The sequence below is a fragment of the Budorcas taxicolor genome, chromosome 17 (genome assembly GCF_023091745.1).
Source record: "Budorcas taxicolor isolate Tak-1 chromosome 17, Takin1.1, whole genome shotgun sequence".
In the NCBI taxonomy this organism is placed as follows: Eukaryota; Metazoa; Chordata; class Mammalia; order Artiodactyla; family Bovidae; genus Budorcas; species Budorcas taxicolor.
Window position 1 is genome coordinate 14810014 of NC_068926.1, and position 24981 is coordinate 14834994.

At 36.5% G+C, this 24981-nt stretch overlaps 1 protein-coding gene across 1 annotated transcript in view; it reads right to left on the reverse strand.

Annotated features, from left to right (window-relative positions):
• The window catches only part of SMARCA5 (SWI/SNF related, matrix associated, actin dependent regulator of chromatin, subfamily a, member 5), a 35527-nt gene that overhangs the window by 1548 nt on the left and 8998 nt on the right, over positions 1–24981 (reverse strand). The window contains exons 4-23 of the mRNA XM_052654313.1: positions 23996–24096; positions 22180–22280; positions 21229–21408; positions 19791–19946; positions 19561–19692; positions 17768–17836; positions 14935–15044; positions 13011–13237; positions 11335–11456; positions 11104–11256; positions 9751–9883; positions 6676–6824; positions 6365–6484; positions 5460–5570; positions 5007–5120; positions 4703–4825; positions 3820–3952; positions 2729–2847; positions 2104–2316; positions 478–585 (exon numbers count right to left, since the gene is read on the reverse strand). Coding sequence (XP_052510273.1) covers positions 478–585; positions 2104–2316; positions 2729–2847; positions 3820–3952; positions 4703–4825; positions 5007–5120; positions 5460–5570; positions 6365–6484; positions 6676–6824; positions 9751–9883; positions 11104–11256; positions 11335–11456; positions 13011–13237; positions 14935–15044; positions 17768–17836; positions 19561–19692; positions 19791–19946; positions 21229–21408; positions 22180–22280; positions 23996–24096 — 2674 coding nt within the window. The remainder of the gene's footprint in view (positions 1–477; positions 586–2103; positions 2317–2728; positions 2848–3819; positions 3953–4702; positions 4826–5006; positions 5121–5459; positions 5571–6364; positions 6485–6675; positions 6825–9750; positions 9884–11103; positions 11257–11334; positions 11457–13010; positions 13238–14934; positions 15045–17767; positions 17837–19560; positions 19693–19790; positions 19947–21228; positions 21409–22179; positions 22281–23995; positions 24097–24981) is intronic.

Sequence of the window (24981 nt, forward strand, 5' to 3'; positions counted from 1 at the left end):
TACATAAACACCAGACTTTCTGCAGACGTTTATTTACTCATGACCCTGTAAGTTATTACTAAATAACAAAATGACTTTTTCTCTCTCATAATTTTTGCCTTCACAATGCTAAGAGATCACTGGGGAAAGAAACCAAAGTTTAGAAGTGAACAGTAAAGGTTGTAAAAGTCAATGCTTTCCTAATATTTATTTAAATATTCTAATATTTTAACCTGTATTCTCAAAGTCAAGTGTAGGCTCTTGGCACTCACAAGACAGAGCTTACCAAATTTTTACCAATCCTCACATTGTGAACTACCATCATAACATGATCTTCCCCACACAATGCAATCAGGTTTGTTTACTTCTTAAGCAATTTAATCTTATACGATCTACCAAAAAGAAAAGACTAATGCATCAGTGATAAGCCAAGTAATGTTCAAATTCTTGAAAACAGTTAAACCCCCCAAGAGTGTCTACACTTTCATCAGTACTCACTGAAGGTTTGGGTCCTCTTTTCTTCTTCTCTGCCTTCTCCTTTTCTTCTAGTTCCATATTTTCTCTTTCAATCAAGGTAATTAAGGTGTTACACCTCCTCTGGAGTTCCTAAGTTATAAACACAACTTTACATGATCAATCTGTATTCTCTGTCTATAAGGTTTCATGAATACAATTTCAAAACCAAAGGTACGTTTTAATAGCATATCATCACTTACACCCCCCCCTCAATATATTAAAGTTTTTTAAAGCAAAAACCTACTAATTTTCATACACAATCCATGCCAGGGGGATTAAAAAAAGGTATGTGTGCACCTTTCACTTCATTATTTAAGGCCATACTACCATACAGGACACAGCCAGGAAATCTCTGCAACAGTACATACAGAGAGAAGGTAGTACGCTACCTCCAAGTTCTGAATTTGCTGAGATACACACACCAGAACGTTTTACAGATGTGCTACGGTATGAATCTGCCTGGCTTACAGACAAAGATCACGCCTCAACTGCTCCAGCACAAGGGGAAGGGGCAATACACATATTATCATTTTGTATGTGTGCCTTAACATGAACCACATTAGGAAGTAACACAGTTTTAGATCCTGGTATTGTACCAGTAAACTAAGGTGGCACTGCATCTTGTTTCCCTTACTAACTATGAAGTAGCTGTTCCTACTTTAAAAGATATAATACAGAGCTTATGGCACCTGAATCTGTCTCCTCTCATTGTATGTTTATAATGCATTTATAGTGCAACATTTCCCAACCTAGAGTTTCATAAAACACCAGCCTCCAATGACATTTAATGGGAAAAAATACCTTCAGTGGTCAAACACTTACAAGACTGTAAACTATCCCCCATCTTGAAGAGCAACAATGTATTTTAAATATACTGAGAGAAAGTTTATTATTATAATATTATTTAAACTTTGCTACCCCAGTATATCTCAAAATTAAGACTACAGAACTGTTTTTGGCATTAATATCATCCTGAAGAACGCAAGATGAAGCTAAAAATTCAAAGGTGGCAAAATACATAAGGGAAGAACAATTCATCAAAGCTAAATTTTTCTGAATTCTGATTTTACATCATAAAAATGGAACTTGCTGATCAGAACCTAGCATTAAAACAGTACAGTATTTTACCACACTAAGCTCTTTTTAATTAACTGAAAATTCAGTATTCTGATGGGCAGATGCATGAGCAGAAGTCCCTTCTTTATAAAAATGTATATATTTACAAAAGCAAAAGTCAAATTTTAAATTGTGATCATCTTATTCACAAGTTAAAACTGATGCGACTTTTTCTTCTACTTAAAGCTTGATTAAAATTCACACAAAAAACTAATCCTATTGTATATAGTGATGTTAACAGAAGTGCTATCAAATGATGGAAAAAATAAACTTTGTAAGTGACTCATGACATTAGGTTTATAACTGTGGAGGTGAACTGTTTCTTAAGGAACTACTTTAACCTTTGATACAAACAGCAATCTAACAAAAATTTACTTCAAAGATACACAAATTTTCTCTTAATAAAAATTTAAAAGGTACCTTAAACAATACTACATTATCTACTTCGTTTGAGTTGTTTGCTTCAGTCCACAAAAAGGCCCCAGTACTCACCATTGCGGTTCTGGACTTTAGAAACCAGTCGAATCTGAACTGAGGAGAGTTGCGAATACACTGCCGCAGCTCATCATACACATTTTCCTTGTCGAATCCAAGCTTGTGAAGCATACAGATCAGGAAGCGGTCTTCCTCTTCAGTGTAGTTTTTCCCTTTGTTAGTACCATAAGATATTCTCAGCTGATGAAAAGGTGCTTTGTACCGTCCAATCTATGAAAACCGGATTTCACATTATACAAAATACAAATCCTATATACCCTATATTTCAAACTCAGTAAAGTTGGCTATAAATGTTGTATTTCATATCCATTTTTTATCCAACGCACTTCCATTGTATCACCTTTGTTCTGAAACAACTGGTCTTTATTATTATAAAAATAAATACAGACTCAGACTTTCTAGTACTATGTAGCAAAGAGCTAAATCACAGAGACTCTGACTCACATATACCAACTGAAATACTGAGGTAAATTCTGTTGAAAATGCCCATGAAGTTTCAGTGTTGTTCTCTGAAGAAATTTTTAATTTTAACTCATTTCTTTTCCTTTTAAAAACTTACTTTAACTCTTATACTTACAGGAGTTATTTTAATAATTACAATACTTATTAATATTCAAAGTACCTTCGTGTCAAGTGCTTTTTTGATGCTGATTCTCCTCTGAATCCTTGCCTCTCCTCTCTCGATCTGAGCCATAATCTTTTCTATGTCCTGCAGCTCATTGCATCTTTCCCAGAACACGGCTGTGGGAGTAAGATTGGGCAAACGGGAGAGGGACAGAAAGGGAAGAAATGTAAGTAACTTGTTTCTGTAAATGCTCTGATCTATTTCATTTGCTAAGGATTAAGAAATGTTTCCCTTCTTCCCACATCTAATACTAGTAAGTCACACAATTATCTGTTTCCTTAACTGTAAAAGAAAAAAGGTGAACGGCATGATTTAAGCATCTCCCAACACCTAATTCTCTGCTCTTTTGAAATTTTCAGCAATCACCAAAGCACAACTACACATATCCACTTGTCAACCCAACAGACTTCAAGAAACACAGAATTATATAGTATTTGAAAAGTTATCAAGTGAAATGAAGTAAAAAGAAAGCACAATTATTCAGTGACCTATTCTTGTTTTCTTGGTTACAGTTAACAAGGGTAAAAAAAGAAAAATTAATGATGCCATTTTAAAGAAGGGGAGCTTTTCCAACTCAATTTTTAAAAAACAAAACAAGATACTAAGTTGTGGCAAATTTTAGTTTATCAAAACATCGTTCACGGACTTTCCCGGTGAGAGGTTAAGACTCTATGCTTCCGGCTCAGGAGGTGTGGGTTCAATCCCTGGCCAGGGAGCTAAGACTCCATATGCCACGTGTGTGCTGTGCTTAGTCTCTCCGTTGTGTCTGCCTCTGTGTGACCCGTGGACTGTAGCCCGCAGGCTCCTCTGCCCATGGTGATTCTCCAGGCAAGAATACTAGAGTGGGCTGCCATGCCCTCCTCCAGTAGATCTTCCCAACCCAGGGATCGAACCTAGGTCTTCCGCACTGCAGGCAGATTCTTTACCATCTGAGCCACCAGGGAAGCCCACATGCCACATGTATGGCCAAAAAAATTTTTTTTAATTAAGAAAACAAATACATCATTCAGAGTAAGAAAATCTCAACTTTCCAACAGCCCTCCAGAAGCCTGAGAACATTCTTACACCTACTAAAATAACAGAAGTACCTGAGTATTCAATGACTTCTTCTGGAGTTTTTCCCTCTACTTCTCTTGCTATATTTTCAATATCATCACGACCCCACTTCTCATTAGCTTTGATAAACTGGTTAAAATCTCTCTTATTCCAATTGGTAAATCCCTTCAAAGCAAAGGAAACAAAGCATATAATCACTGAGCTTGGGGGAAAAGCTATTAAAACTTTACCAATCTTGCTAAGTATTATAGAAAAATGTCAGTTGCTCTGAGTCGTAAGTTATTTTAAAGTGGTAACTATTCATATACATAGATGTGCACTCTGGCAATACATCATATACATTACTTAGACAGCCAAGCAACTAAGTCTGAGTGGGAGAGTGAGAAATGCTGCACAACAAAGTGACATTTTCACTGCGCTTTCAAGGAAAAATTGTGAGGAGGAATGAACATAAAGAGCCAGAATGAACGTAAAGAGCAAACATATAAACCAAGCGGCAAAACAAAGTAATAATAAAGCTTTAAAGGTAGGTTAAAGCTAGATTCTCAAAGGCCTTGACTGAATCCTAAAGGATGTTTTAAAAAAGTACCAAGCAGATAGTTGTAATTGAGAATGACTTCATAGTAAAAATGAGAAGATCCACAGGAAAGGGAAGGTGGGAGCACTGGAAGAAAGGTGATCAAAGATACTGACTCTACAACAATAGATCTGGTGCAAATCTATCCTCTTCTCTTCTACCTCCACAACTAATGACAATCACAACACAGCGTACACCCATATGCCCATGCCTCATCATCTCCAATTATTCCACTTCTGAAAGCAAAAACTTTACTTCTTTTGTTTATCCCCACAGAACCTAACAGGGTACCTGACAAAATAACCATTACTAAACCTGGTTTTGATCGAAAGCTATACCTGCGTCAGAAGCTTCTCTTTTTCCTCTAACTCTTCATCATTAAGGGGTTCAGCTTCATCAATTTTAAGCTGTTCTTCCTTCTGTGCCTGTGCTGCATTTGGTAGGTCAGGATTTCGAGGGACCTAAAAATATACATATTTTTTCTATGTCATCAGCCAATATATTTCAGGAAATATGTGATGAACTAAACTCTTAACCAACTACATGAAATTTTACAAGTTTTAATCCAAGAAAATATACTGATATCATGCATTTAGTAAGTTAAAACAAATGAGATTAGTTACAAAGTTTTACTTCTGTTACCTTATAACCAATTGTTTTCCTGTAATACAGGATTTCTTTTTCCAATAATTCAAATAGACGTGGAGGAAAGAACTGGAAATCCTGAACATTGGGTTGTTTTGGAGGTCGAGGAGCCTAAAAAAAAAAAAGCATTGTTTGTAAAAACAAACAAACCAAAAAAAAACCCTATTTTGCTTTAAATCTATCTGAAATCTTTTTGCACTCGATAAAACCATGACAGTCAATTCTCCAAGCAACTGAATGCATCTTCCATAAAATTTAACAAACATCAAGCAAATTTTAAATGCTTATATTTAAAATTAACTTTTAGAAACTTTCAACAAAAGCTGAAGGAGGTACACTGGAAGAAACCACACAAAATTTAATTCTCAATCTGATTTTACTGCAAGAATATAAGAAGAAAAATGATTTGCATTTCCAATATTTTTAGATATTTGTGCTCTGTCAACTCACCTTGGGTGCTTTAGGTTCACTGACGCGAAGAGCTTCCCTGAAATAGGCATCGACAGCATAGTTGGCTTTTCTTTCTCGTTTAGGAGGCTCAATCCACTCTGTGAATGCAATCTAGCCCATGGGAAACAGTTCAAATCACCAACTTTTATTAACCACAAATCTTACATGAATGCGGCTCCTACTGTTACATAAATATGACTTATTTATAAATGCAGATATTCATAACACCATAGACTATATGAGGCTAGGGACTAATGCAATTAACACACAAGAGGATGTCTAGTGAATAGCATAAAACATTCAGTAATTATTTCCTGACCAAATTAATGATAATTGGGTGAAAAAAGAAATGCTACAGATGGTATGCTAGAACTAAAATTAGGAGAGAAATGTAGATAAATATTTAGACTAAAAAAAATTCAGAGGATATAAATGTCTAAATGTTAAAATGGAAATCATTAGGTAGAATTATTTTCCTTCTGCCCTGCAGGTATTTTCTAATTTCACTATATAATACTAATTAGGAAGGAAATAGCAATCTAGAAATTAGCAAGTTCATCCCTTGAATTATTAATAGCCAATTCTGCTTAGGGAAAAAAAAAAATCTAATAATGTTGTGACAAATTTTACTTTTGGCAATAGTTTTAATTTCCAAATATCCCTAATTACTATAATCACCGCACACAATATACTTTACTGTAACAGTATACATAAAATTTTAAAACATTTCAGCATTTACCAACTGAAAATTTGGCATTAAATTTAACACAAAAATGAAAATAATTCAGACGTGAGTAAACAGAAATGACTGCTGTTTGAGATAAGGCATCACACCTAAGACTTAAATTCCAATTTTCAAGTAAAATATTAAGTCTTAAAATAACCAAAATCTCTTTCTAAATTACCTTTTGTTTTTCTCTATAATCTTCTCCTTCAAAGTTATAAACGCTCGACTCTGTATCCATTGTAAAATTTCTAAGTGAGCTTTCACCCATCTTGGAGAGCTTTTCATTCATCTCTGCAGTCTAAGGAAACAAAAGAAACATCTTTTTAGATTTGAGAATTCTATAAAAGCACGACAACTATAGTCAAAACGAACTGGACTTTATAGTACATAACTTCTTCGGAAGTAAAAGTGTAACTTAGATAGCTATTTCCTCAGTTCTGGTTTAAAGTATTTTATATACTAGAAATAATCATTTAATCTGCATCTCACCTTCTTTGCACCTCTTTCCAAAATACCATCAATATCCTCATCAGTAATCTCACTCTCCTTTGAAGCAAATACATGTGTTGCCCCATGCCTTATCATTTGAAGCATTTCATCTTTCCCAATTTTGTTCAGATTCTGATCCACAAGTCTTCCTGAAAAAAGATGTTGATATGTAATATTAATTAAACTTCTGGAATTTTAAATGTTAGATATAAGCCCACATAATTTTACCTCAAACAATAATCATTTCTGTTTATTCACATTTGATAATTTTCACTTTTACATAAAATGCCAAATTTTAAGTTAATATTTAACATATTTCTTAAAGTTTACATGTTACGTAATAAAGTCTACTGAATACCATCTCAATAAAATATATTCTCGTGTGAGAATAACAGTAATTTCGGATATTTGAAAATCAAACTACCAAAACTTAGATGAGAGTATTATAAACACAGGAAGTTTCTGATAAGCAGAAACTAATTAGTATTATTACTAATAATCCCAAATCAGCCTTTTCTACTTAGAAAATGAAGTACAAAAACTTTTACACTGCCAAACTTCAAGAGTTATTCACATATACTTGTGTTTCAATTTTTCTACTTCAACCAACTTGTAACGAGTGGATTAAAGATACAAGTTGTTTTCTGGGACCTTAAATCCTTGTATCATGGTTTTAGGTCCCTCACAGAATACACCATCAAATACCCGTGACTTTCAAAGTTAAGACACATCTTCAATACAAAGAATACGATTCTTTAAAGCTATCTCAATGCTACAAAAATGTTCTTAGGCTTACAGGAATTACTTTCCTGTTGGTGGAAAGGAACTTTTCAGATGTAAGTACTTCTATATATTCCCATATTTTTTATTATACCCCTTAGTACACCAAACGTAACCCAGAGGCATACACCGAAGGCTTGCTGTTTGACTAGTATGTCTATAAATGGGATTAACAAAGCTACTAGCACAAATTTGTTCCAAAATTTGCCCTAGAAAAACCCAAAGTCAAAAGACTGTTTTTCTCAGCTTATTGTAAAAGAATTAGTTTTTTAACCTTTAAAAAAAGAAAAAAAAAAAGGTGTTTCAGAGATGAAAATAACTGCCAACAAGAACCACAAGGCAGATGTCTTTCTAAAACCATGGATGAATGTGAGGACCACTACATCACTCATGAGAAATTTCACTGTTTGGCAGGCCCCAGAAGTCCCCAGAGACTTTCCTAATTAAACATTCACTGTAATAATTTATACAGCTTTTGATACCCTAGGTGAGTCACTTCCTAGCTGTATACATGATAGACAAGCAACTCACTTCTATCTCTGATGCCAACCTCCAGCTGGCATGAAGACTAAAGATCATACTCTGTATTTAAATACTGAGCACATCGCCTGGTACAAAATAAGCCTGTTAAGCAACTATTAACAAAAATAACTAACAGTATTCAATCATGTTTTGTCTTTATGTATACAACACATGGGTAACTCTATGGATGGCATTCAATTCAGTTCAGTTCAGTCATGTACGACTCTTGCGACCCCAACAACTGCAGCACGCCAGGCCTCTCTGTCCATCACTAATTCCCAGAGTTTACTCAAATTCATGTCCATTGAGTTGCTGATGCCATCCAACCATCTCATCCTCTGTTGTCCCCTTCTCCTCCTGCCTTCCATCTTTCTCAGCATCGGGGGCTTTTCCAATGAGTCAGCTCTTCACATGAGGTGGCCAAAGTACTGGAGTTTCAGCTTTACCATCAGTCCTTCCAGTGAACATCCAGGACTGATTTCCTTTGGAACGGACTGGTTGGATCTCCTTGCAGTCCAAGGGACTCTCAAGAGTCTTCTCCAACACCACAGTTCAAAAGCATCGATTCTTCGGTGCTCAGCCTTCTTTACATAGTCCAACTCTCACTCGCACATCCACGCATGACCACTGGAAAAACCATAGCTTTGACTAGACAGACCTTTGTTGGCAAAGTAATGTCTCTGCTTTTTAACATGCTGTCTAGGTTTGTCATTGCTTTTCTTCCAAGGAGTAAGCGTCTTTTAAATTCATGGCTGTAGTCACCATCTGCAGTAATTTTGGAGCCCAAGAAAATAAAGTCTGTCACTGTTTCCACACCTATCTGCCATGAAGTGATGGCGCATTAAGGGATATCAAAGAAATGTAACACTCCCTTCCTTACAAAGCACCTAAGACCCTGGCTGACGAAACCAAACACACAAACAGAGCTACCAGTAGAGAACACACAGCCCCCCGGTGGCCCAGAGTTAGGGTTCTGGGCTTTCTCTTCTGTGGCCTGGGCTCAGTCCCTGGTCAGGGAACTGAGACTCCACAAACTACGTGGCCAAAGAAAAAAAAGTTCTGATGTACAGAATTTTCTAATTTCAACAAAGTCCATCTGGACTTCCCTGGTAGCTCAGACAGTAAAGAGTCTGCCTAAAGCGCAGCAGAGTCAGGTCGGATCCCTAGGTTGGGAAGAGCCCCTGGAGAAGGCTGCCCACTCCAGTATTCTCGCCTGGAGACTGCAAGGGCAGAGGGCCTGGCGGGTTACAGTCCATGGGGTCGCAAAGAGCTGGACAAGACTGAGCGACTAACACAAGAACGCGACAGTAACCTCGTAGCTTCAGGGACAGAGAAAATGGATTTGGTCACAACACAATTTGCGAGGGAAAGACACCAACGTGGGTGAAAGGTTGAGGGTTTGTTTTTTCACTTTTTCATTTTACATATCCCATCACTGAAAGATCTATCTTAAGCTTCATGAAAACACAAATGTCTTCCTTGAAAGCTTATCTGGCACAAGAACCTGAAGTTCCCTTCCATTCATCCAAAATAAAATCTCACTCTCACCTTCTAGTCCTCCTTACATAAACGTTTATTCTGTGTCTCACTCTCACTCAGTTATAAACGTCTTGAAAGCAAGAACACCGGTTGGTTTCAGTCACCTTTGTATTCTCAGCACTGAGAACAATGCCTGGCATCTCTGGCTATTCAATAAATAATTTTAAACTCGAATATCCAGGGGGAAAGTGTTATAAATTCAACTTGGTAAATGTTTAAAGTCCTAAGGCTCACCCTGCTGGATGACGATGGAATCCAGTCTGAGCTTCATCTCGGCACGCTCCACTATTCTTTCTTCTACAGTGTTATCGGTTATGAAGCGGAACACTCTGACTGTCTTGGTCTGTCCAATTCTATGTGCTCGGTCCTAGGAAAACAACTAGGTTACTTTGAAAATTCACATAAATGACATTTGAATGTGTATCTTGAGAAACGAAACGAAAATATTCTCAAGTACAAGATGGTTTTAAAAATATAAAACAAAACACTGATGAATTCATATTCATTAACATTTCATTAACAGTTCCTAAAGTCTCAGTTTCAATCAAATTAATCAGTTATCTCACAAGAAATCCTTCTAGAAGCATAGAACATGTTGAATCTGCGAGAAACTTACCATGTTAATTTTACTAGGTTAATGGAAATAAAATACACATAATGTCTTCAGACCACACAGACAAAATTATAATCTTTAAGTATAAAAATGAAACTATTTTTAAAATATTTTTTTAAGTTTAAATTCAAAATGTTTTTCTACTAAATCAAATCTAAATTTTCACTATATTTAGGGAGAAAAAGTGATATAAACAAACTCCACAAACAATATAAAAATCCTAGTCTAAACAGTACCCAATCGACTACATATAAGAAGTCAAACTAATCTGAATTCCATTTTCTGTTTCACTTCTGTTAAGTTCAGAAAACACATTCTTATAAAGCATCCCTATTTCTAATTGATCAATTTTCCCAGCCACCTTTACAAAGAGTCGCAGGATGAAAGTTGCCAACAAGAAGAGATATAAACACCACAGGCTAAGTTATTAGCAGTACCAACGTACAAACTTTTATGTTTTTCTATTACTCTATAGATCCGTAAGTTTTCTCAACATAAGAACGATTCTCTTGATCTGGCCAAGATACTCAAGATGCATGGGCCTAAGACTTTAAAACATCACGTGTGGCAGGCATTAGCAGCTCCCCAAACCTGCTCACCGTGCCTCCCAGGACACAATACTGCACTATCAGTTGCCCACTCCTATGCAGTAAGTCACACTATGTGACTGAGTGCCGGCCAATCACAGTGGGGACACTGTCAGTTCTGACCCATGAAAAATTCCCTGGGCAATCCCCAGTTTTCTCTCCTGATGGAAAGGATGTAACAGGACTCTAAGGTCCTAAGACATGGCAGATATAAGATGGAAATACCCTGATTTAGATGGATGATCACCTGCAAAACACCCTCAGTGAACTATTAGGTCAGAAAAAATACAATTCTATTGGATTCAGTCACTGACATTTGTAGACTGCCCATTAGCTCACTTTAACTGAAACATCTATTAAGCACAGAGTGTATCTGTTATCTCTTACCATAGCCTGAAGATCTACTTGGGGATTCCAATCTGAGTCATACAAAATCACAACATCAGCAGTAGCAAGATTGATGCCAAGACCACCAGCTCGTGTGCTTAACATAAAAACAAACTTTGTGCTGTTTGGTTCATTGTACGCATTGATGGACTCCTAATGACATAAAATAAAAGTTAGAAAAGTATTTTATCTGATAATTTTGTAATCTCCCCTCCCCAGATTTTTACTCACTTGTCTCTCATCATGGGGTGTCTGTCCATCCAACCTACAGTACTCATAATTCCTCCACATGCAATAATCTTCCAAAATATCCAATACCCTGGTCATCTGACTGAAGATCAGTACTCGTGAACCTGTTGGCAAATGTAACAGACCATTGTCAGAAGCTTCAGAAGTAAAAAAAAATTTATTTAAATTTACAACTAACCAAAACCAAGACTAACCAATTACCCCTTAATTCCAGGTAATGTAGTTAACAAGGATAAAACTACACATTGTTTATTATTTAAGTCAGTCACTCCCCACATTTTTCCCATCAAGGCACAAACAGTTAAAAGGGTAGTATTTATAAAACACACTAAGGTAAACAAGAAAGGCTATCTGCCTCTGGCCTGGGAAATCTTGCCATCCCAAAGACATCTTTATATCCCACATACTTAAAAATAACCCTCCACTACAACCACCCTTCCCTGTACAAGGCCCAGGCATCCCTTGACACACACCAAGTACCCTGACTTTACGCAAGTTCTGAAGACCCACTCCAGATGGAAGGACCATCCAGGTGTGCCTAACACCTGCACCATCATCCTTCATTTAGGCCACAATGCAAATTTCCAATTCTTCCATTTCTTTAGCCAGCTGCACAATGCCTTCAGTAGGATATAAGATGACTAGTGGATCACTTTGGAAAATAATTATGAAACTGCCTTGTCTCAGAATCTGAAGCTGATACTCTGCTCGTGTTCCACGTTCTCATGCCCTAAATGCGCAAGGATGCTCAGGAGTCTCCTAGCAAGTTCTTGCCACCCTTCCCGGCACACTTAAGTTTCTTCAATTATTCAACTTTCAAGGAAAGCATTTTAGAAAATACATTTCCCAAGAAAGGTATAAAAAGAAAACAAATTCACTGACAACTCTAACAATGTTTTCAACAGTCAATATCCTAAAACAGAGTCATCTACTGGTACTATTATCATTCTTATCAAAATATACAGAGAAACACAAATGGAGAAATTTGAAGCCTGTGTACTTCATTTTATAGAATGCATAATTTGTTCATGAAATGCCTTGATATCTGGGATATGGTTCAGGAGTCTGAAAGGAGGAAATAGGAACAGTACAGATGAAGACAAGCTTTGCCACTAGCTGACAGTTGCTGAAGCTGGCTTTATGCTAAACTCGCTCTACACTCATGTACTTTAAACAAACCTGTACACACACACATTTTCATACAAAAAGTCAGCATATTATGAATAAAATTGTTTTGGGTCCATGTATATAATGTTTAATTAAATTAAAAATACACATAAATAACTGAAGACCACCAGCCTGAACACACCACCACTGTCTATTAAAGGCTCTGTGAACTGTCTATGAGTGGGAAGGGCACTCTTAGCATATTATAACCAAAAAAATGGTATTTCTAGGAGTGTACAGAAAATGAGAATTTTCCCTCAAAATCCAGTGAGTTTGACTGCCCTAACTACAGCTTGCTTTCTAAAAAATTTGAGGCTTAAAATTGGGAGGTTGGCAGGGTGGGGTGTGAGGCTCAGATTAATGGATAGGAGTGTTTCAATGTCCCAAACTTCAACTTTACAAAGTGCCAATGCAGGGGAGCTCCCTCACTTTAACATCAGAATCTTAAAAGTTTCCACTACTTCTCCGTTTGATACCAGTAACAGAGGTACCTTGTTCTTTTAATTTAGGGAGCAGTTTGTCTAACACCACCATTTTGCCACTGTTGGTAACCAGATGCATGTCCGTTGTGTAAGGTGGACCCGGTTCAGCCCCATCAAAGAGATAGGGGTGGTTACAGCATTTCCGCAACTGCATCAGAATGTTCAGCAGCCGCATTTTGTCCATCTTCCCTGCAGAGTTCAGTATATCTATATCCTTCATTAATATCCGAGTATACCTAGTGAAAAGAAAAACATTTTAAAGAAAAACGTTGATGGCTCAAATGTTCCTGGATGGGTCCCTGCCATTTTATATACTTAATCGCATCTCAACCCCAGAATACCCATACGAAACAACCCATCAACTTCTAATGTGCGCTTAGAAGCGTATCACCCGAACTTCTTTTTTCTTGTTTCTCTTTACTGCCTTCCCCTTCCCCACCCTCAGTGTTCTAATGTGCACCTATAACACTTGGGTTTAGAGTCCCAAAAGAGTAAATTCACCTTCTTTGGATGAACTGAAACAAAACTATACTGATACAACATTTTTAAGTAATAAAGCCAAACTTTAAAAGTCAGTTTTAAACATAATTTTCCCAAAAGAAAAATGCTACTATTCCATTACTATTCAATGTGGCCAGGGCAGCATTTGGGTAGGAAACAAGAATTATGAGAGCATAGGCATGATGATGAAAACACAATTAATACAACAGCTTTAAATGTAAGTTAAAGTACATGGGCTGAGGGGAGAGAAGCGGGTAGTTAAGCTAAGGTTGGATTATGAAAAGCCTTGACTGTATACACTAAAAAGTTAAGACATTATCCTAAAGGAAAGAGTAATCTTTCCAAATACCGAAGTTTCAGGACCCTGAATCCTCTGAGGAACAACTTAAATAACCAAAGCCATCTATGCTTAACAACTCCAATTAGTAGGCACAAAATATTCAAGGCAGACCTTTCCAGCACAATTCTAATGTAAAATTCACCAATGTGGTTATAAACTAAAAAAAAATTTGCTTTACCTCAGCACTGATTCATGTCTTAATTCTGTATTTTAGAGCCATATAAGACAAGCCGAACTCTTTGCTACTCTATTAAGACCTTTCAAAATTTTTGAGGACATTTAGAAAGGGCTACCTTTTGCCCATTTCTTTGACTTTTATCTTTTCTGTCCTTTTACCAACAACTCCAGCCCCTTGAAATAATACTTATCAATGCTGAGCACTGAACTGAACATACTTGAGATGCAGTAAGAACAGAGTGGCTAATTATTTCCCTCCTCTGAACACTTAAGCCAGCAGTTTCTAAGATTCATACACCCATAAAACTTTTAAAAAAGGAAAACAGAAAAAACAAAAATAACAGAAATTTACAAGGTTTTCACCTTTCTTAGTATGTTCTATTTAGGGGCTTTTAAAATAGCTATCATGTGTCATTACTGCAATTTCACAAAAGGACATTTTAATCTTGCCTAAAATAAAACATCAGCTCAAAATGGACTTATAAACTAAATAAATACAGCGTTCTGAGATAGGAGAGCGCACTTAAGTTTTCTCAGACCTCTACCATCTCCGACTTTATCAGGGACTAGCATGAGCCCATGGGCCAGTATTTATGACCCAGCAGGTTAACCACATGTCTCACGTCTGAGCCACCAGTTTCTTTTTTAAAAACCCATGTAGAGGACTTTATATCCATCTCTGTTAAATGCCAACTTTTGAATTCTTAAACTTCCCAAGCTGATTCTTTCATCTTTAACAAATACTTTGTATCATAAATTTGATTAGGAAGTCCTAGGTTCTACATCTGGGAAACTGTTCAGGCTGAGTGCAAACCAGCAAACTGAATTCCTTGACAATACAAGTACAAAAGCAAAATACAAATGAAAGTTAGTGAAGAATTAAGAATTATTTCAAAAACATCTCAAAACACATACCATTCCCTTTGCATTTTGCTAAGACCCACATAGATTTTTACTTCCTTCTTTGGAGGTAAACTCTTTTCAACATCAGCCTTAATTCGACGAAGGAGGAATGGACGCAAAACCTTAAAAGAGCAGAAAGAAATGGAGATGACCTTATTGGTAACATAAGTAATATTTCAGGATCTCAAAAGCGTCCATTAAATACACAGAAATGTGCCTTCTTGAATATCAAAAGATTCTTAGGACTTCTCCCTTCCAAATACATAATTTATTATTACAGACTTCCTAAAGAGTATGTTAAGATGACTGTTCAATATAATAAGTAAACACTTGATACACTTGTCATAAAGTGTAAAAAACAACAGTAAATTTTAAAGATGATATTTTCAACATTCACTGCCTTTCAAATTTAAAACTACTTAAGAAAAGGCTATGTCCACATTATGATGTCATCGTGGTTACGGTTCCCTAATTTATCTTTTTCTTATGGAAGTAGACAAATATAAAGTATACACACTGTAAATACATAGCTCAATACATTTTAATCAAGTAAACATAGCCATGTAACCATCTTCTAGATAAACATAACATCCCATAAATCCTTCTGTAACCTTCCCAGTCACTATCCCCCCACCTTCCTTTCCAAAGGTAAGCAATATTCAGTTTTTAACATCATACATCAGTTTTGATGGTTTTTAACTTTATTTATATACAAAGACTCATAGTATATGCCCAATTTACATCTGTTTTTTTTACACAATATTATATTTGTGAGGCATACCCCTATTGTATATAGGTAATTAATTTTCATAAAATAATTGTAAGACAGCTATAAAGCAAAAGATATCCTTTTATTTTTACCTTCCTTTGTTCTATTTACCACTAGCTTATAAAAATGTGATCAAACAACAAAAGTTGATGAGAAAAACAATAAGCAACACTCGAATATCATCACATAAGGAAGCTAGTGGAGCCCAACCAAAAGCTGGCACCAACTGCCAGCCATGTGAGCGAGGACCTTCAGCCCCCCTGGCCCTCTTCCAGAACTATCCATGTACATGCAGCTGGGTAAATCCAGCAAAGAACTCACTCAGCCAACTCATAAATTTTGGGGGTATTAAAAATATACACAAGTTAGGCTTTGGTGTGGGATTTTTTGCAACTAAAGAAAACTCATTTAAAGAATTCTCTCATGCCCAAATACACCATATGATTGTGAACACACTCTTTCATTACAAGACACAGGAGCTATGGTGGGAATCTCAGGACAGCGTGGCGAGGCAGCTACCGGACCTGTACCCCCTGATTTGAGAAGCATCTTCATGCTGCTAGCTAAGTAAAATAAACAAATGCCAAAACCGGTATTCTGTTGTGCTTTAGTATGCTTTACCTACATGTACCTATCTATTTATTAAGCAAAGTCTCCACATACATACCCCACAACCCTCTGAACAAATACATCTAAATTGAGTGCTTACATGCTTAAACGCCATCTAAAATGAAACAAGGTGTCTAGGAGACCATTATCTTCAAATATGTACAAAATACAATCTCAGTACACAGAATTTTCGAGAACCTTAAAATTAATTTACATACAAATATCTGAACACTCCAAAGTTTTTAAAATTTTCCCCTTAATTGAATATGCACTTTGAGCCAGGCATGACGCTAGGGATACAAAGGTAAATGTAAGACACATCCTGCCTTTGTGCTTACAATCCAGAGGGAAAGCGTTCGTAAGGGGGTCATTTCAGTAGCCTGTGCAAAGTCCCACAATGTTAGAATGTTGGATTATTAAAGACAGGCTAGAGAGGAGTCTCTAGGCTGGCCTCGGCCTGGGTACTCATGGAGAAGGTGACATTGCCACCGAGTCTTGGCTGAAGTACTATTCATAAAGGCAAGAAAGAGAATACTAGATGTGGAAGAAAAGATAAGCAAAGACACTGAAATGAGCACAGTGGTTACAGAAAACTGACAGTGGCGTCAGCAATTTTAGCAAAGTAAAGCTTGACTAAGAAGTGAGACAGAAGTTGGAGAACACTATTAACAGAAACATTAACTCTTTGGAGGAGAGATTCTGTCCCACAGGACATGTTTCTAGGGCCTTGAAACATTTCTGACTGTCACAAATGAGGGCATACTACTGGCACAGAGTGAGCAGAAGTGTCCAGGATGCTGCTACTGAACAAGAGAACCACCTTCCCCATCCTCCAAAAACTGCACCAACATGTCAACACAAGTTGAGAAACCCTGAGTTAGGTCATGAAAGGCCTTGTATGTCATGCTTACATGCTCTATCCGGCTGGTCAGGGTATTATAACCTGGGGTCTGTTAGAGAAATTTCTATCTTCCTACCAACTTTCACTTGTGAATCTTCACAGCAAGGAACAAAGCTGTATTTCACAGCAAAAACATCAACTCTGCTCACACTGCACTATTAGCAGTTGCTTGTACACAATCAATTGATTTAAGAACAACAGATGGACCTTTAGCCGTTCGGAAGCAAATCTGTTAGATTCTCCTAGGGCAGGTAAACAGAACTAAAGCTTCCAAAACTTATTCATATTTAAGTTCTTAGGCAACTCTTCTTCCCCCCACTGTATGTTAACCCTAAGGGATTAATTAATTAATTCACTAAGTTAGAATTTCACCCTAGGCTCTAAGACTAAAACTGCTATACATTACCACCTCCTCGCATCATAAGAATAAGTACTAAAGTGGGCAGATTCAAACAGATATGACTCTAAAGCCACTGTGCTTTTTGTTAACAGAAAAATAATCTACTAATCTGTATCATTTTTCCCATTAGAAACATGCTTTTTTAACCCTACTCCAAAACACTTACCATATGAAGCCTCTCAACTAGCTTTTGATCCCCAAGGCAATTATTTGTATCAAACCAGGAATCGAAGTCCTAGATTAACAAACAAAAAATACATTAAGATTACCTTTATGTGTGTTCAGTCGCTAAGGCATGTCCAACTCTTTTTGATCCCATGGTTGGCAGCACAAGCCTCCTGGCCTTCACTACCTCCCGGTTCGCTCAAATTCACAGCCATAATAGTAACTGCAAATACCTTATTATGCTAGGTTATATAGCATATAACAACTTCTAAATTACTTTAATATTTGAACTGTGAACTGCAAAAATCATTCAGTTCCTTTTAATGTGTGTTATTGTTAGCAATTCATTTTAGAATCATGTATTTCCTAAACACCAAGATGACAAGTTTCAAAGTGAACAGAAAATAATTGGAGACAGTTTTGTAGATATGAAAATCAATATTCCTGAAAAAAAAATATGCTTCAGTTTCAGAAAATCTTAAGTTAAAACCACTTTACGGTTTGCTAAGACCACCGTGCATGTGGACCCACCCACTTCTATTGTTCAAGCATTAAAAACAGAACTAAAGTAGCTAGCTGACACTGATTAAATTGCCTTTCAATAATACAATCTTCTCAAAAAAACTTTAAAATGTAAAAATAATAAAATCTACTCTTAAAATGATCCTTACACAACACACCCAATCAAAATTAACACCTTTTGGGAACTTATTTGAATAAGCTCTTCAAAGCCACACACACACACACACACACACACACACACACACACACACTCCAGAAATGGGAGCAAAGGTTCAAAAATGAAGTCGAGCCTGACAGAAAACCAAAATTACTAATTGAATAGACTGTCGACATAATGTACATTTTGCTAAATACAACCAAGAGTTCAATTAATTAACCATTTCTATCACCACAAATAACCTATCAAAGGTAAGGATTAGTCTCTATGCTTGTTAGACCATAGAAAATATGGCTAGACAGACTTCACCAAATTTGAAGGCCATCCTGGGAAGAGGCCATCCTGGGGACTTAAAACTCAGGCAACAGAAGTCCCCAGATTCCCTTGGGGAATACCTGAGCACCACCTTAAGAACTTAAGCAGTCCACCTAGAGCAGTGTCACGCCAACGTGACCACCCAATAAGAATGTGAATTTATGACATTCCAGAGAAAACAAGCCATGACTTCAAAAATGAGACTGAAATCAAAGGCACAAAAGTAAATTCTCAGGATGCAAACGAAACTTGGTAGGTTACAGGCAGCTAACTACCTAAAAGTGTGAAAAGTGACGATTATCTCAAGCAGTACGAAAAGGTAGGCCAAATCCTTTAATTTTTTTGGTTTTACCGAGATAAACTGACAGCTCTGGATGAGGTTTGAAGTGTACAGCGCAATGACAATGTTTAAAGAACATCCATCATTTAATACAGATATACCATTTTTGATAAACAGAAAAAATATTAAGAGAACTTCAGGATTTACTGTTATTTACTTTTAGTCATTATTTACTCTTAACAATCTTCATATCCAACATGCAGCAGTGTTACATTTATCATGCTGCACATCTTAAATACTTAATAATCTTGTAAGTAGAAGGTAAAAAAGTACAATAAACTCTGCACCCTTTAACTGCCTTCATCCAGTTCTGCTTCTCCCCTGGTTCCCACCTCTGGTAACCGAAATTCTCATCTCTTTCTATATAAGTTCGTATGTTTCTTGAAGCAGGCCAGTTCTATTACAAAAATATTAATTATCAAAAAACTACTCCAACCAGAAAATAGTAAGAAGTACTTACATCAGCTGAATTAAAGACATCTGGTAACAAAAAATTAAGAAGTGACCAAAGTTCATGCAAGTTGTTTTGAAGAGGTGTTCCAGTTAATAATAGTCGATTTGTAGTCTTGAATTCCCTCACTATTTCTGACAACTGAAAGAACCAAATTCATCATTAGAATGAATAGTCTGCATATGGATCAAATTCTAAATGAAGGCACAAATGATTTTCAAATCTAAATATCAAATTACCTTGGATTTTTCATTTTTGATCCTGTGAGCTTCATCAATAACTAAGTACCTCCAGTTAAATTTTTTGAAAACAGACTTCTCTTTAATAAGCATTTCATAAGAAGTTACACATACATCCCATTCTCCTGGTAACAAAACGTCTCTGACAAAAGCAGCCTGTTTAACAAAAGAAAAAAAAATTCTATCATGCAGAAATAAACTATACATTAAATTTATTGATAACAAGAGCATAGGCAGGGGGCGGGAGGGGGGGCGGAATACTAAAAAAGAATTAAGAGTTTCCTATAGTACACAAGCAGCTACAACTAGCTCAAAGTAACTTCATTAATCCTATGTCACAGCCATGTAATAAATAACTGACAAAATTATTTGGTGCAAAAGTTGATAGACGAATTCTTAAAATGTCTTCTTTCCACAATTCCACTAAGTGTTGAAATTTTTTGGACACAGGTTTAGAAAAGGATAAAGAGTTTTCTGACATAAACATAGATAAGGACTAAGGACTAGTTTGCAGTAAGCATTTTCATTCATTTTAAGTTTACACATCTTTTAAGACATTGCTATGAATTTTCTCATTTTACAGGTGAAGAAACTAAAGCAAAGCCTGGTTAAACCACTGGGTTTCAAAGCATAGTAAGGATTCTGAAACTTAAAATACCCGAAGTAGCTAAAAAGGGAGAAAAGAAATCTAGAGTCATACTGATAGCGGAATGAAGGGAAAACAAAACTTAATACACAGTCCTTCAATACAGTATGAGTCCATTTTTTAATCCAAATTTTATATTCTTAATAGTGTCAATTATTTCCATTGTTGGTGGTGCTACTTTAGTCGCTAAGTTGCCTGATTTTGTGACTCCATGGACTGTAACCCACAAGGCTCCTCTGTCCACAGGATCTCCAAGGCAAGAATATGGAGTGGGTTGCCATTTCCTTCTCCAGGGCATCTTCCTGACTCAAGGATCAACCCATGTCTCCTGCATAGACAGGCAGATTCTTTACCACTGTGCCACTAGGGAAGCCCTCATTATTTCCATTTCCTCTCGCCAAAAGGATGTGTCAACTGATCAATATTTTAACTTATTTTGATAGATATGATACCAACTTGTCAAGTTACTATTTACATTTCTACTACTTACATTATTATGAAGAAATTGCTCTAGAATGGGAATAAAGCCTTCAATTTTATAACCACCCCCTAAAAGCAGGCGGAACAAACTATATTCTTATAGCTTTCTACAGTCTACAATTCCTTTCTCCCCAGTATGAATCTTAGCCATCAAGATAATATTCCACTTACAAATTACTAATATTTATGAAGACCAGGCTTATTATTGGGACCCTTTCTCTTCTTTTATCCCTCCTCTAGTTATCCCCTTTCCCCAAACCTAAATTCAAATTCTTTTAATATCAACAATGTAACAAAATATGAGAAACTTACCCTCTGTTCTTTATCGCCTATTAAACAAACAGACCTAAGTGTTGGCACCCATCTCTTGAATTCACTCATCCAGTTGTGTAACGTAGACTTAGGCACCAAAACCATGTGAGGACCAGGAATGTTTCGATAGTGTTTCATGTACCCAAGAAGAGAAATTGTTTGAAGCGTCTTTCCCAGGCCCTGAAAGAGACAATAACCACAACGCTATGAAACACGGAACAAAACAGACTCCCGTATTTATTATTTCCTGACTGGTACAGAAACATTTAAAAGAAAAGCTGTATATACACCTAACAAATAGCAGAAACTTGACCTGTGTCAAGTGGACAAGTGTTACGGCATTTAACCTTCACCAGTCTGTGAAGGATGTACCATTACCAACCTCCCAAAGCTCAGATATAAGCTTTCCCAGGGTCATCCAGCAGAGCTAGAACCAGAACCAATTTCTTCTGACTCCATTACTTTCTCCAAGCAATTGTCTTAGCACTGTAGCTATAGAGACACTTAAAACATTCACTATATAACTAGTAAATAGTAAACAAGATACAATGTTTTACAAGATAGAACGCTACAAGGTGCCATCACAGAGAAAATATTTACTGATGATGTCCAACTAATCCCCCCTGTGTCTCAGAGAAGTGGGGGGAGCGAGGGGAAATGGCCAAATCATATTAGAAAAGTCAACCAAACACATGCTTCTCAAAACGTAGTATTTTTAAATTTATTACACCTTCATAGATAATAATTCCTCACAATTGAAGTATAGATATAGATTCCACTTAGGCAACTAAAGTGAGCTAATTATTAGTCTGACACAGGATTAGCTTGCTAACAGTCTACAGTATAATCAATAAACTATATCTTACAAGTCTTAACTTTTATAAATCTAAATGGTATACAAGGTTTTAAATTATAAAACATGGACTTCTACAAAAGCTATCAAACACATACCATTTCATCTGCAAGGATACCATTGATGCCATTCTCATACAAAGAAATGAGCCAATTTAATCCTCGGACTTGATAATCTCTCAGTTTACCCCACTTGACATCTAAGAACAAAAGAAAAATGACGTGCACATTTTAAAGACAAGAATACAGGTGGGCAGCCCCTCCTTCATTTGACACTCAGAGATTTAACTTGGGCCTACACACGTTTATTTTGACTGTGCCTTCTTCATTAGATTTTAAGAACGGGAATGTGGCAAGTTCCAAGTCAGGAAAGGTAGCTGCTGTGGTGTGGAGCGGAGAAGGAGCAGACGGATATGGAAGACAAGAAACACGACGGATGGCGGAAGGCATCTGAGGCCTCCAGCCGCTCAGTCCGTATGTTATCATGTATCGGTTCTAGAGACTCTCCGGCCTATTTCCTTTCTCAATGTCAGCGCAAGTGTTTCTAACCAAGAGTTTTCACCTTCCCTGATGACCAAAACAGAGGTTTGCTGGGGCCTGTGTTTTTCTCTTAACAAAGGGGAAATAAATAAAAATTATTAATAAAAGATTGTTTTTCCTTTACCCTTCCTTACTTTGGCAAAGAGAAATGGTATCTTTCAGGGTTTACATTTCCCATCCCAGAATAATTACTAAGTATATGGATCACAAATAACCCAACTTAAAAAAAAATACATGTATATTCTATATTCCATCCCTTTTGAAAACACTGCTCTGAGACAAAATGTTAGTCAACACTAGGAAAACTGGTTACACTGTAATAATGTGAGAAAGAGTCAACTCAAATACTTCAAATTTCCTTTCTCTCTGCACCACAAATCTGGCTCTGGCCTCTAGCTTCATAATAAGAAGTGAAAACTGGGTACTCTGTAGACAAAAGAAAAAAAAAATCTGGAGATACACACTTTAACCAGACTAATGCATTTCTAACCAGATCCTATCCTCCTTGAAGTTTAGTCTGCTAAGAGTTCAAGATGACAGTTAATTATTAAAACATCCAATCCAAATTATAAATCCTGTACTACTATAAATTTTTCTTTTGCTCACAACCACTATGATCATACAAACTTGTCATCAAGTGAGAAAGAGAAAGATCAGGGAAAAAAAAATTACTGGGCTCAGTAAAAAAAACTGTGCCACCAGACAATCAAGATTATACATGCAAGCATGCTACGTCGCTTCAGTTGTATCTGACTCTGCAACTTCACGGACTGTAGCCTGACACGGCTACATGGACTGTCCTCTGTCCATGGGACTCTCCAGGCAAGAATACCAGAGTGGTTGCCATGCCCTCCTCCAGGGGATCTCCTGACCCAGGGATCGAACCCATGGGTCAGTCTCTTGCACTGGCAGGCAGACTCTTTACCACTAATGCCACTTGGGAAACCCAAGATTATATATAAGTAAAACCTAAACCTGGTTAACCATGTTTTCTTTTGGAAAACCATATATAAACTTTAAAACAAAGACAAAATCAGGAGATGAGTAACAAAAAGTCTTTAATAACTACCTTTTCCTACACATCTTTCTTCTCTAGGGCAAATATATGGCAAATTCCATTCCCATTTTTACATATATATTCAGGAAACATCAAGCACAATGGTGATTTATGCCCTTTTGAAATACAGCATCACTATCATAATGATATACTATCACTTCTAGCCAAAAAAGTATCTGAAGTTCATTTCACAATCAATAAATTTCAAAGATTACTTAAAATTCCCTTTATAAATTATAGCCAAGAAAAACCCCAACATTAACCAAAGGCTATAAGTGGATGTTTTAAAGATTAAGTAATTAAATATATATAACATACATGATGGAGAGTCTTCAAACCGAGTGCAAACATTGGTTGCTTTGGAGCTTTCTGTTAATAATTCTTCATCTTCTTCTTGCTCTGTTCTTCGGTGTCGATAGCTGCCAAGTGTAAAATAAAATCAAGCGATTTGAGTCTTGGCTTTAATTACCAGCTTTCAACATAGTAGTCAAGAGGCTGACCAATATTTCACAGTATCTTAAGAGGCATGTAAATTAAGACTATAGAGTAATACCTTAGGTTAACCAGAACCTGATAAACATAAATGTGATAATCTAATTTCAATGAAATATGCAGTAAGAAAAACCTCATAGTTTATATTTTAATGTGAAGTGTTTTGCTCCCACCCCAAAAATAGTTCCCCCAGAAATCACATTTTAAAAACTACAACTTTCACCAAAAGCTGCAGAATTTGCAGAACAGAGACTTAGGGCTTAAGGCAATGACTCTTTAACTAGAGATTCATCAGAATTACTTGAAGCTTTTTAAATATACATGCCCAGATTTTACATCCCAACAGAGTCAGATACAGTCTCTTAAAAACTAATTTTTTGTAGGTATAATATTGCCAGATTTCTTAATCTCTAAAGGACTCAGGTTAGTAAAACTACTTACTCCCTAGTTTTCAAGTTTCCACTTATACCTGTATACTTTCAACAAATACTTTCATTTAAATTAGAAAACAGTAGATTATATTCCACTCTTGTGATCTCTGTATCTAAATTATTGCTTGATTTCTATTAAAACAACATGCTTTGTGGGAAAGATAATCACCCTTCCCAGATAGAGAAACATTCCTCAGAAATGAAAGTGAAGGCAATAAAAATCCAAGGATCTTTTTTTTTTAGTAGTTTTTTTTTTTCATATTTATCTGGCCGAACCGGATCTTGGCTGTGGCACGTAGGATCTCTGATCTTTGCTGTGGCACGCAAACTCTTAGTGCGGCATATGGGATCTAGTTTCCTGACCAGGAGTGGACCCCAGGC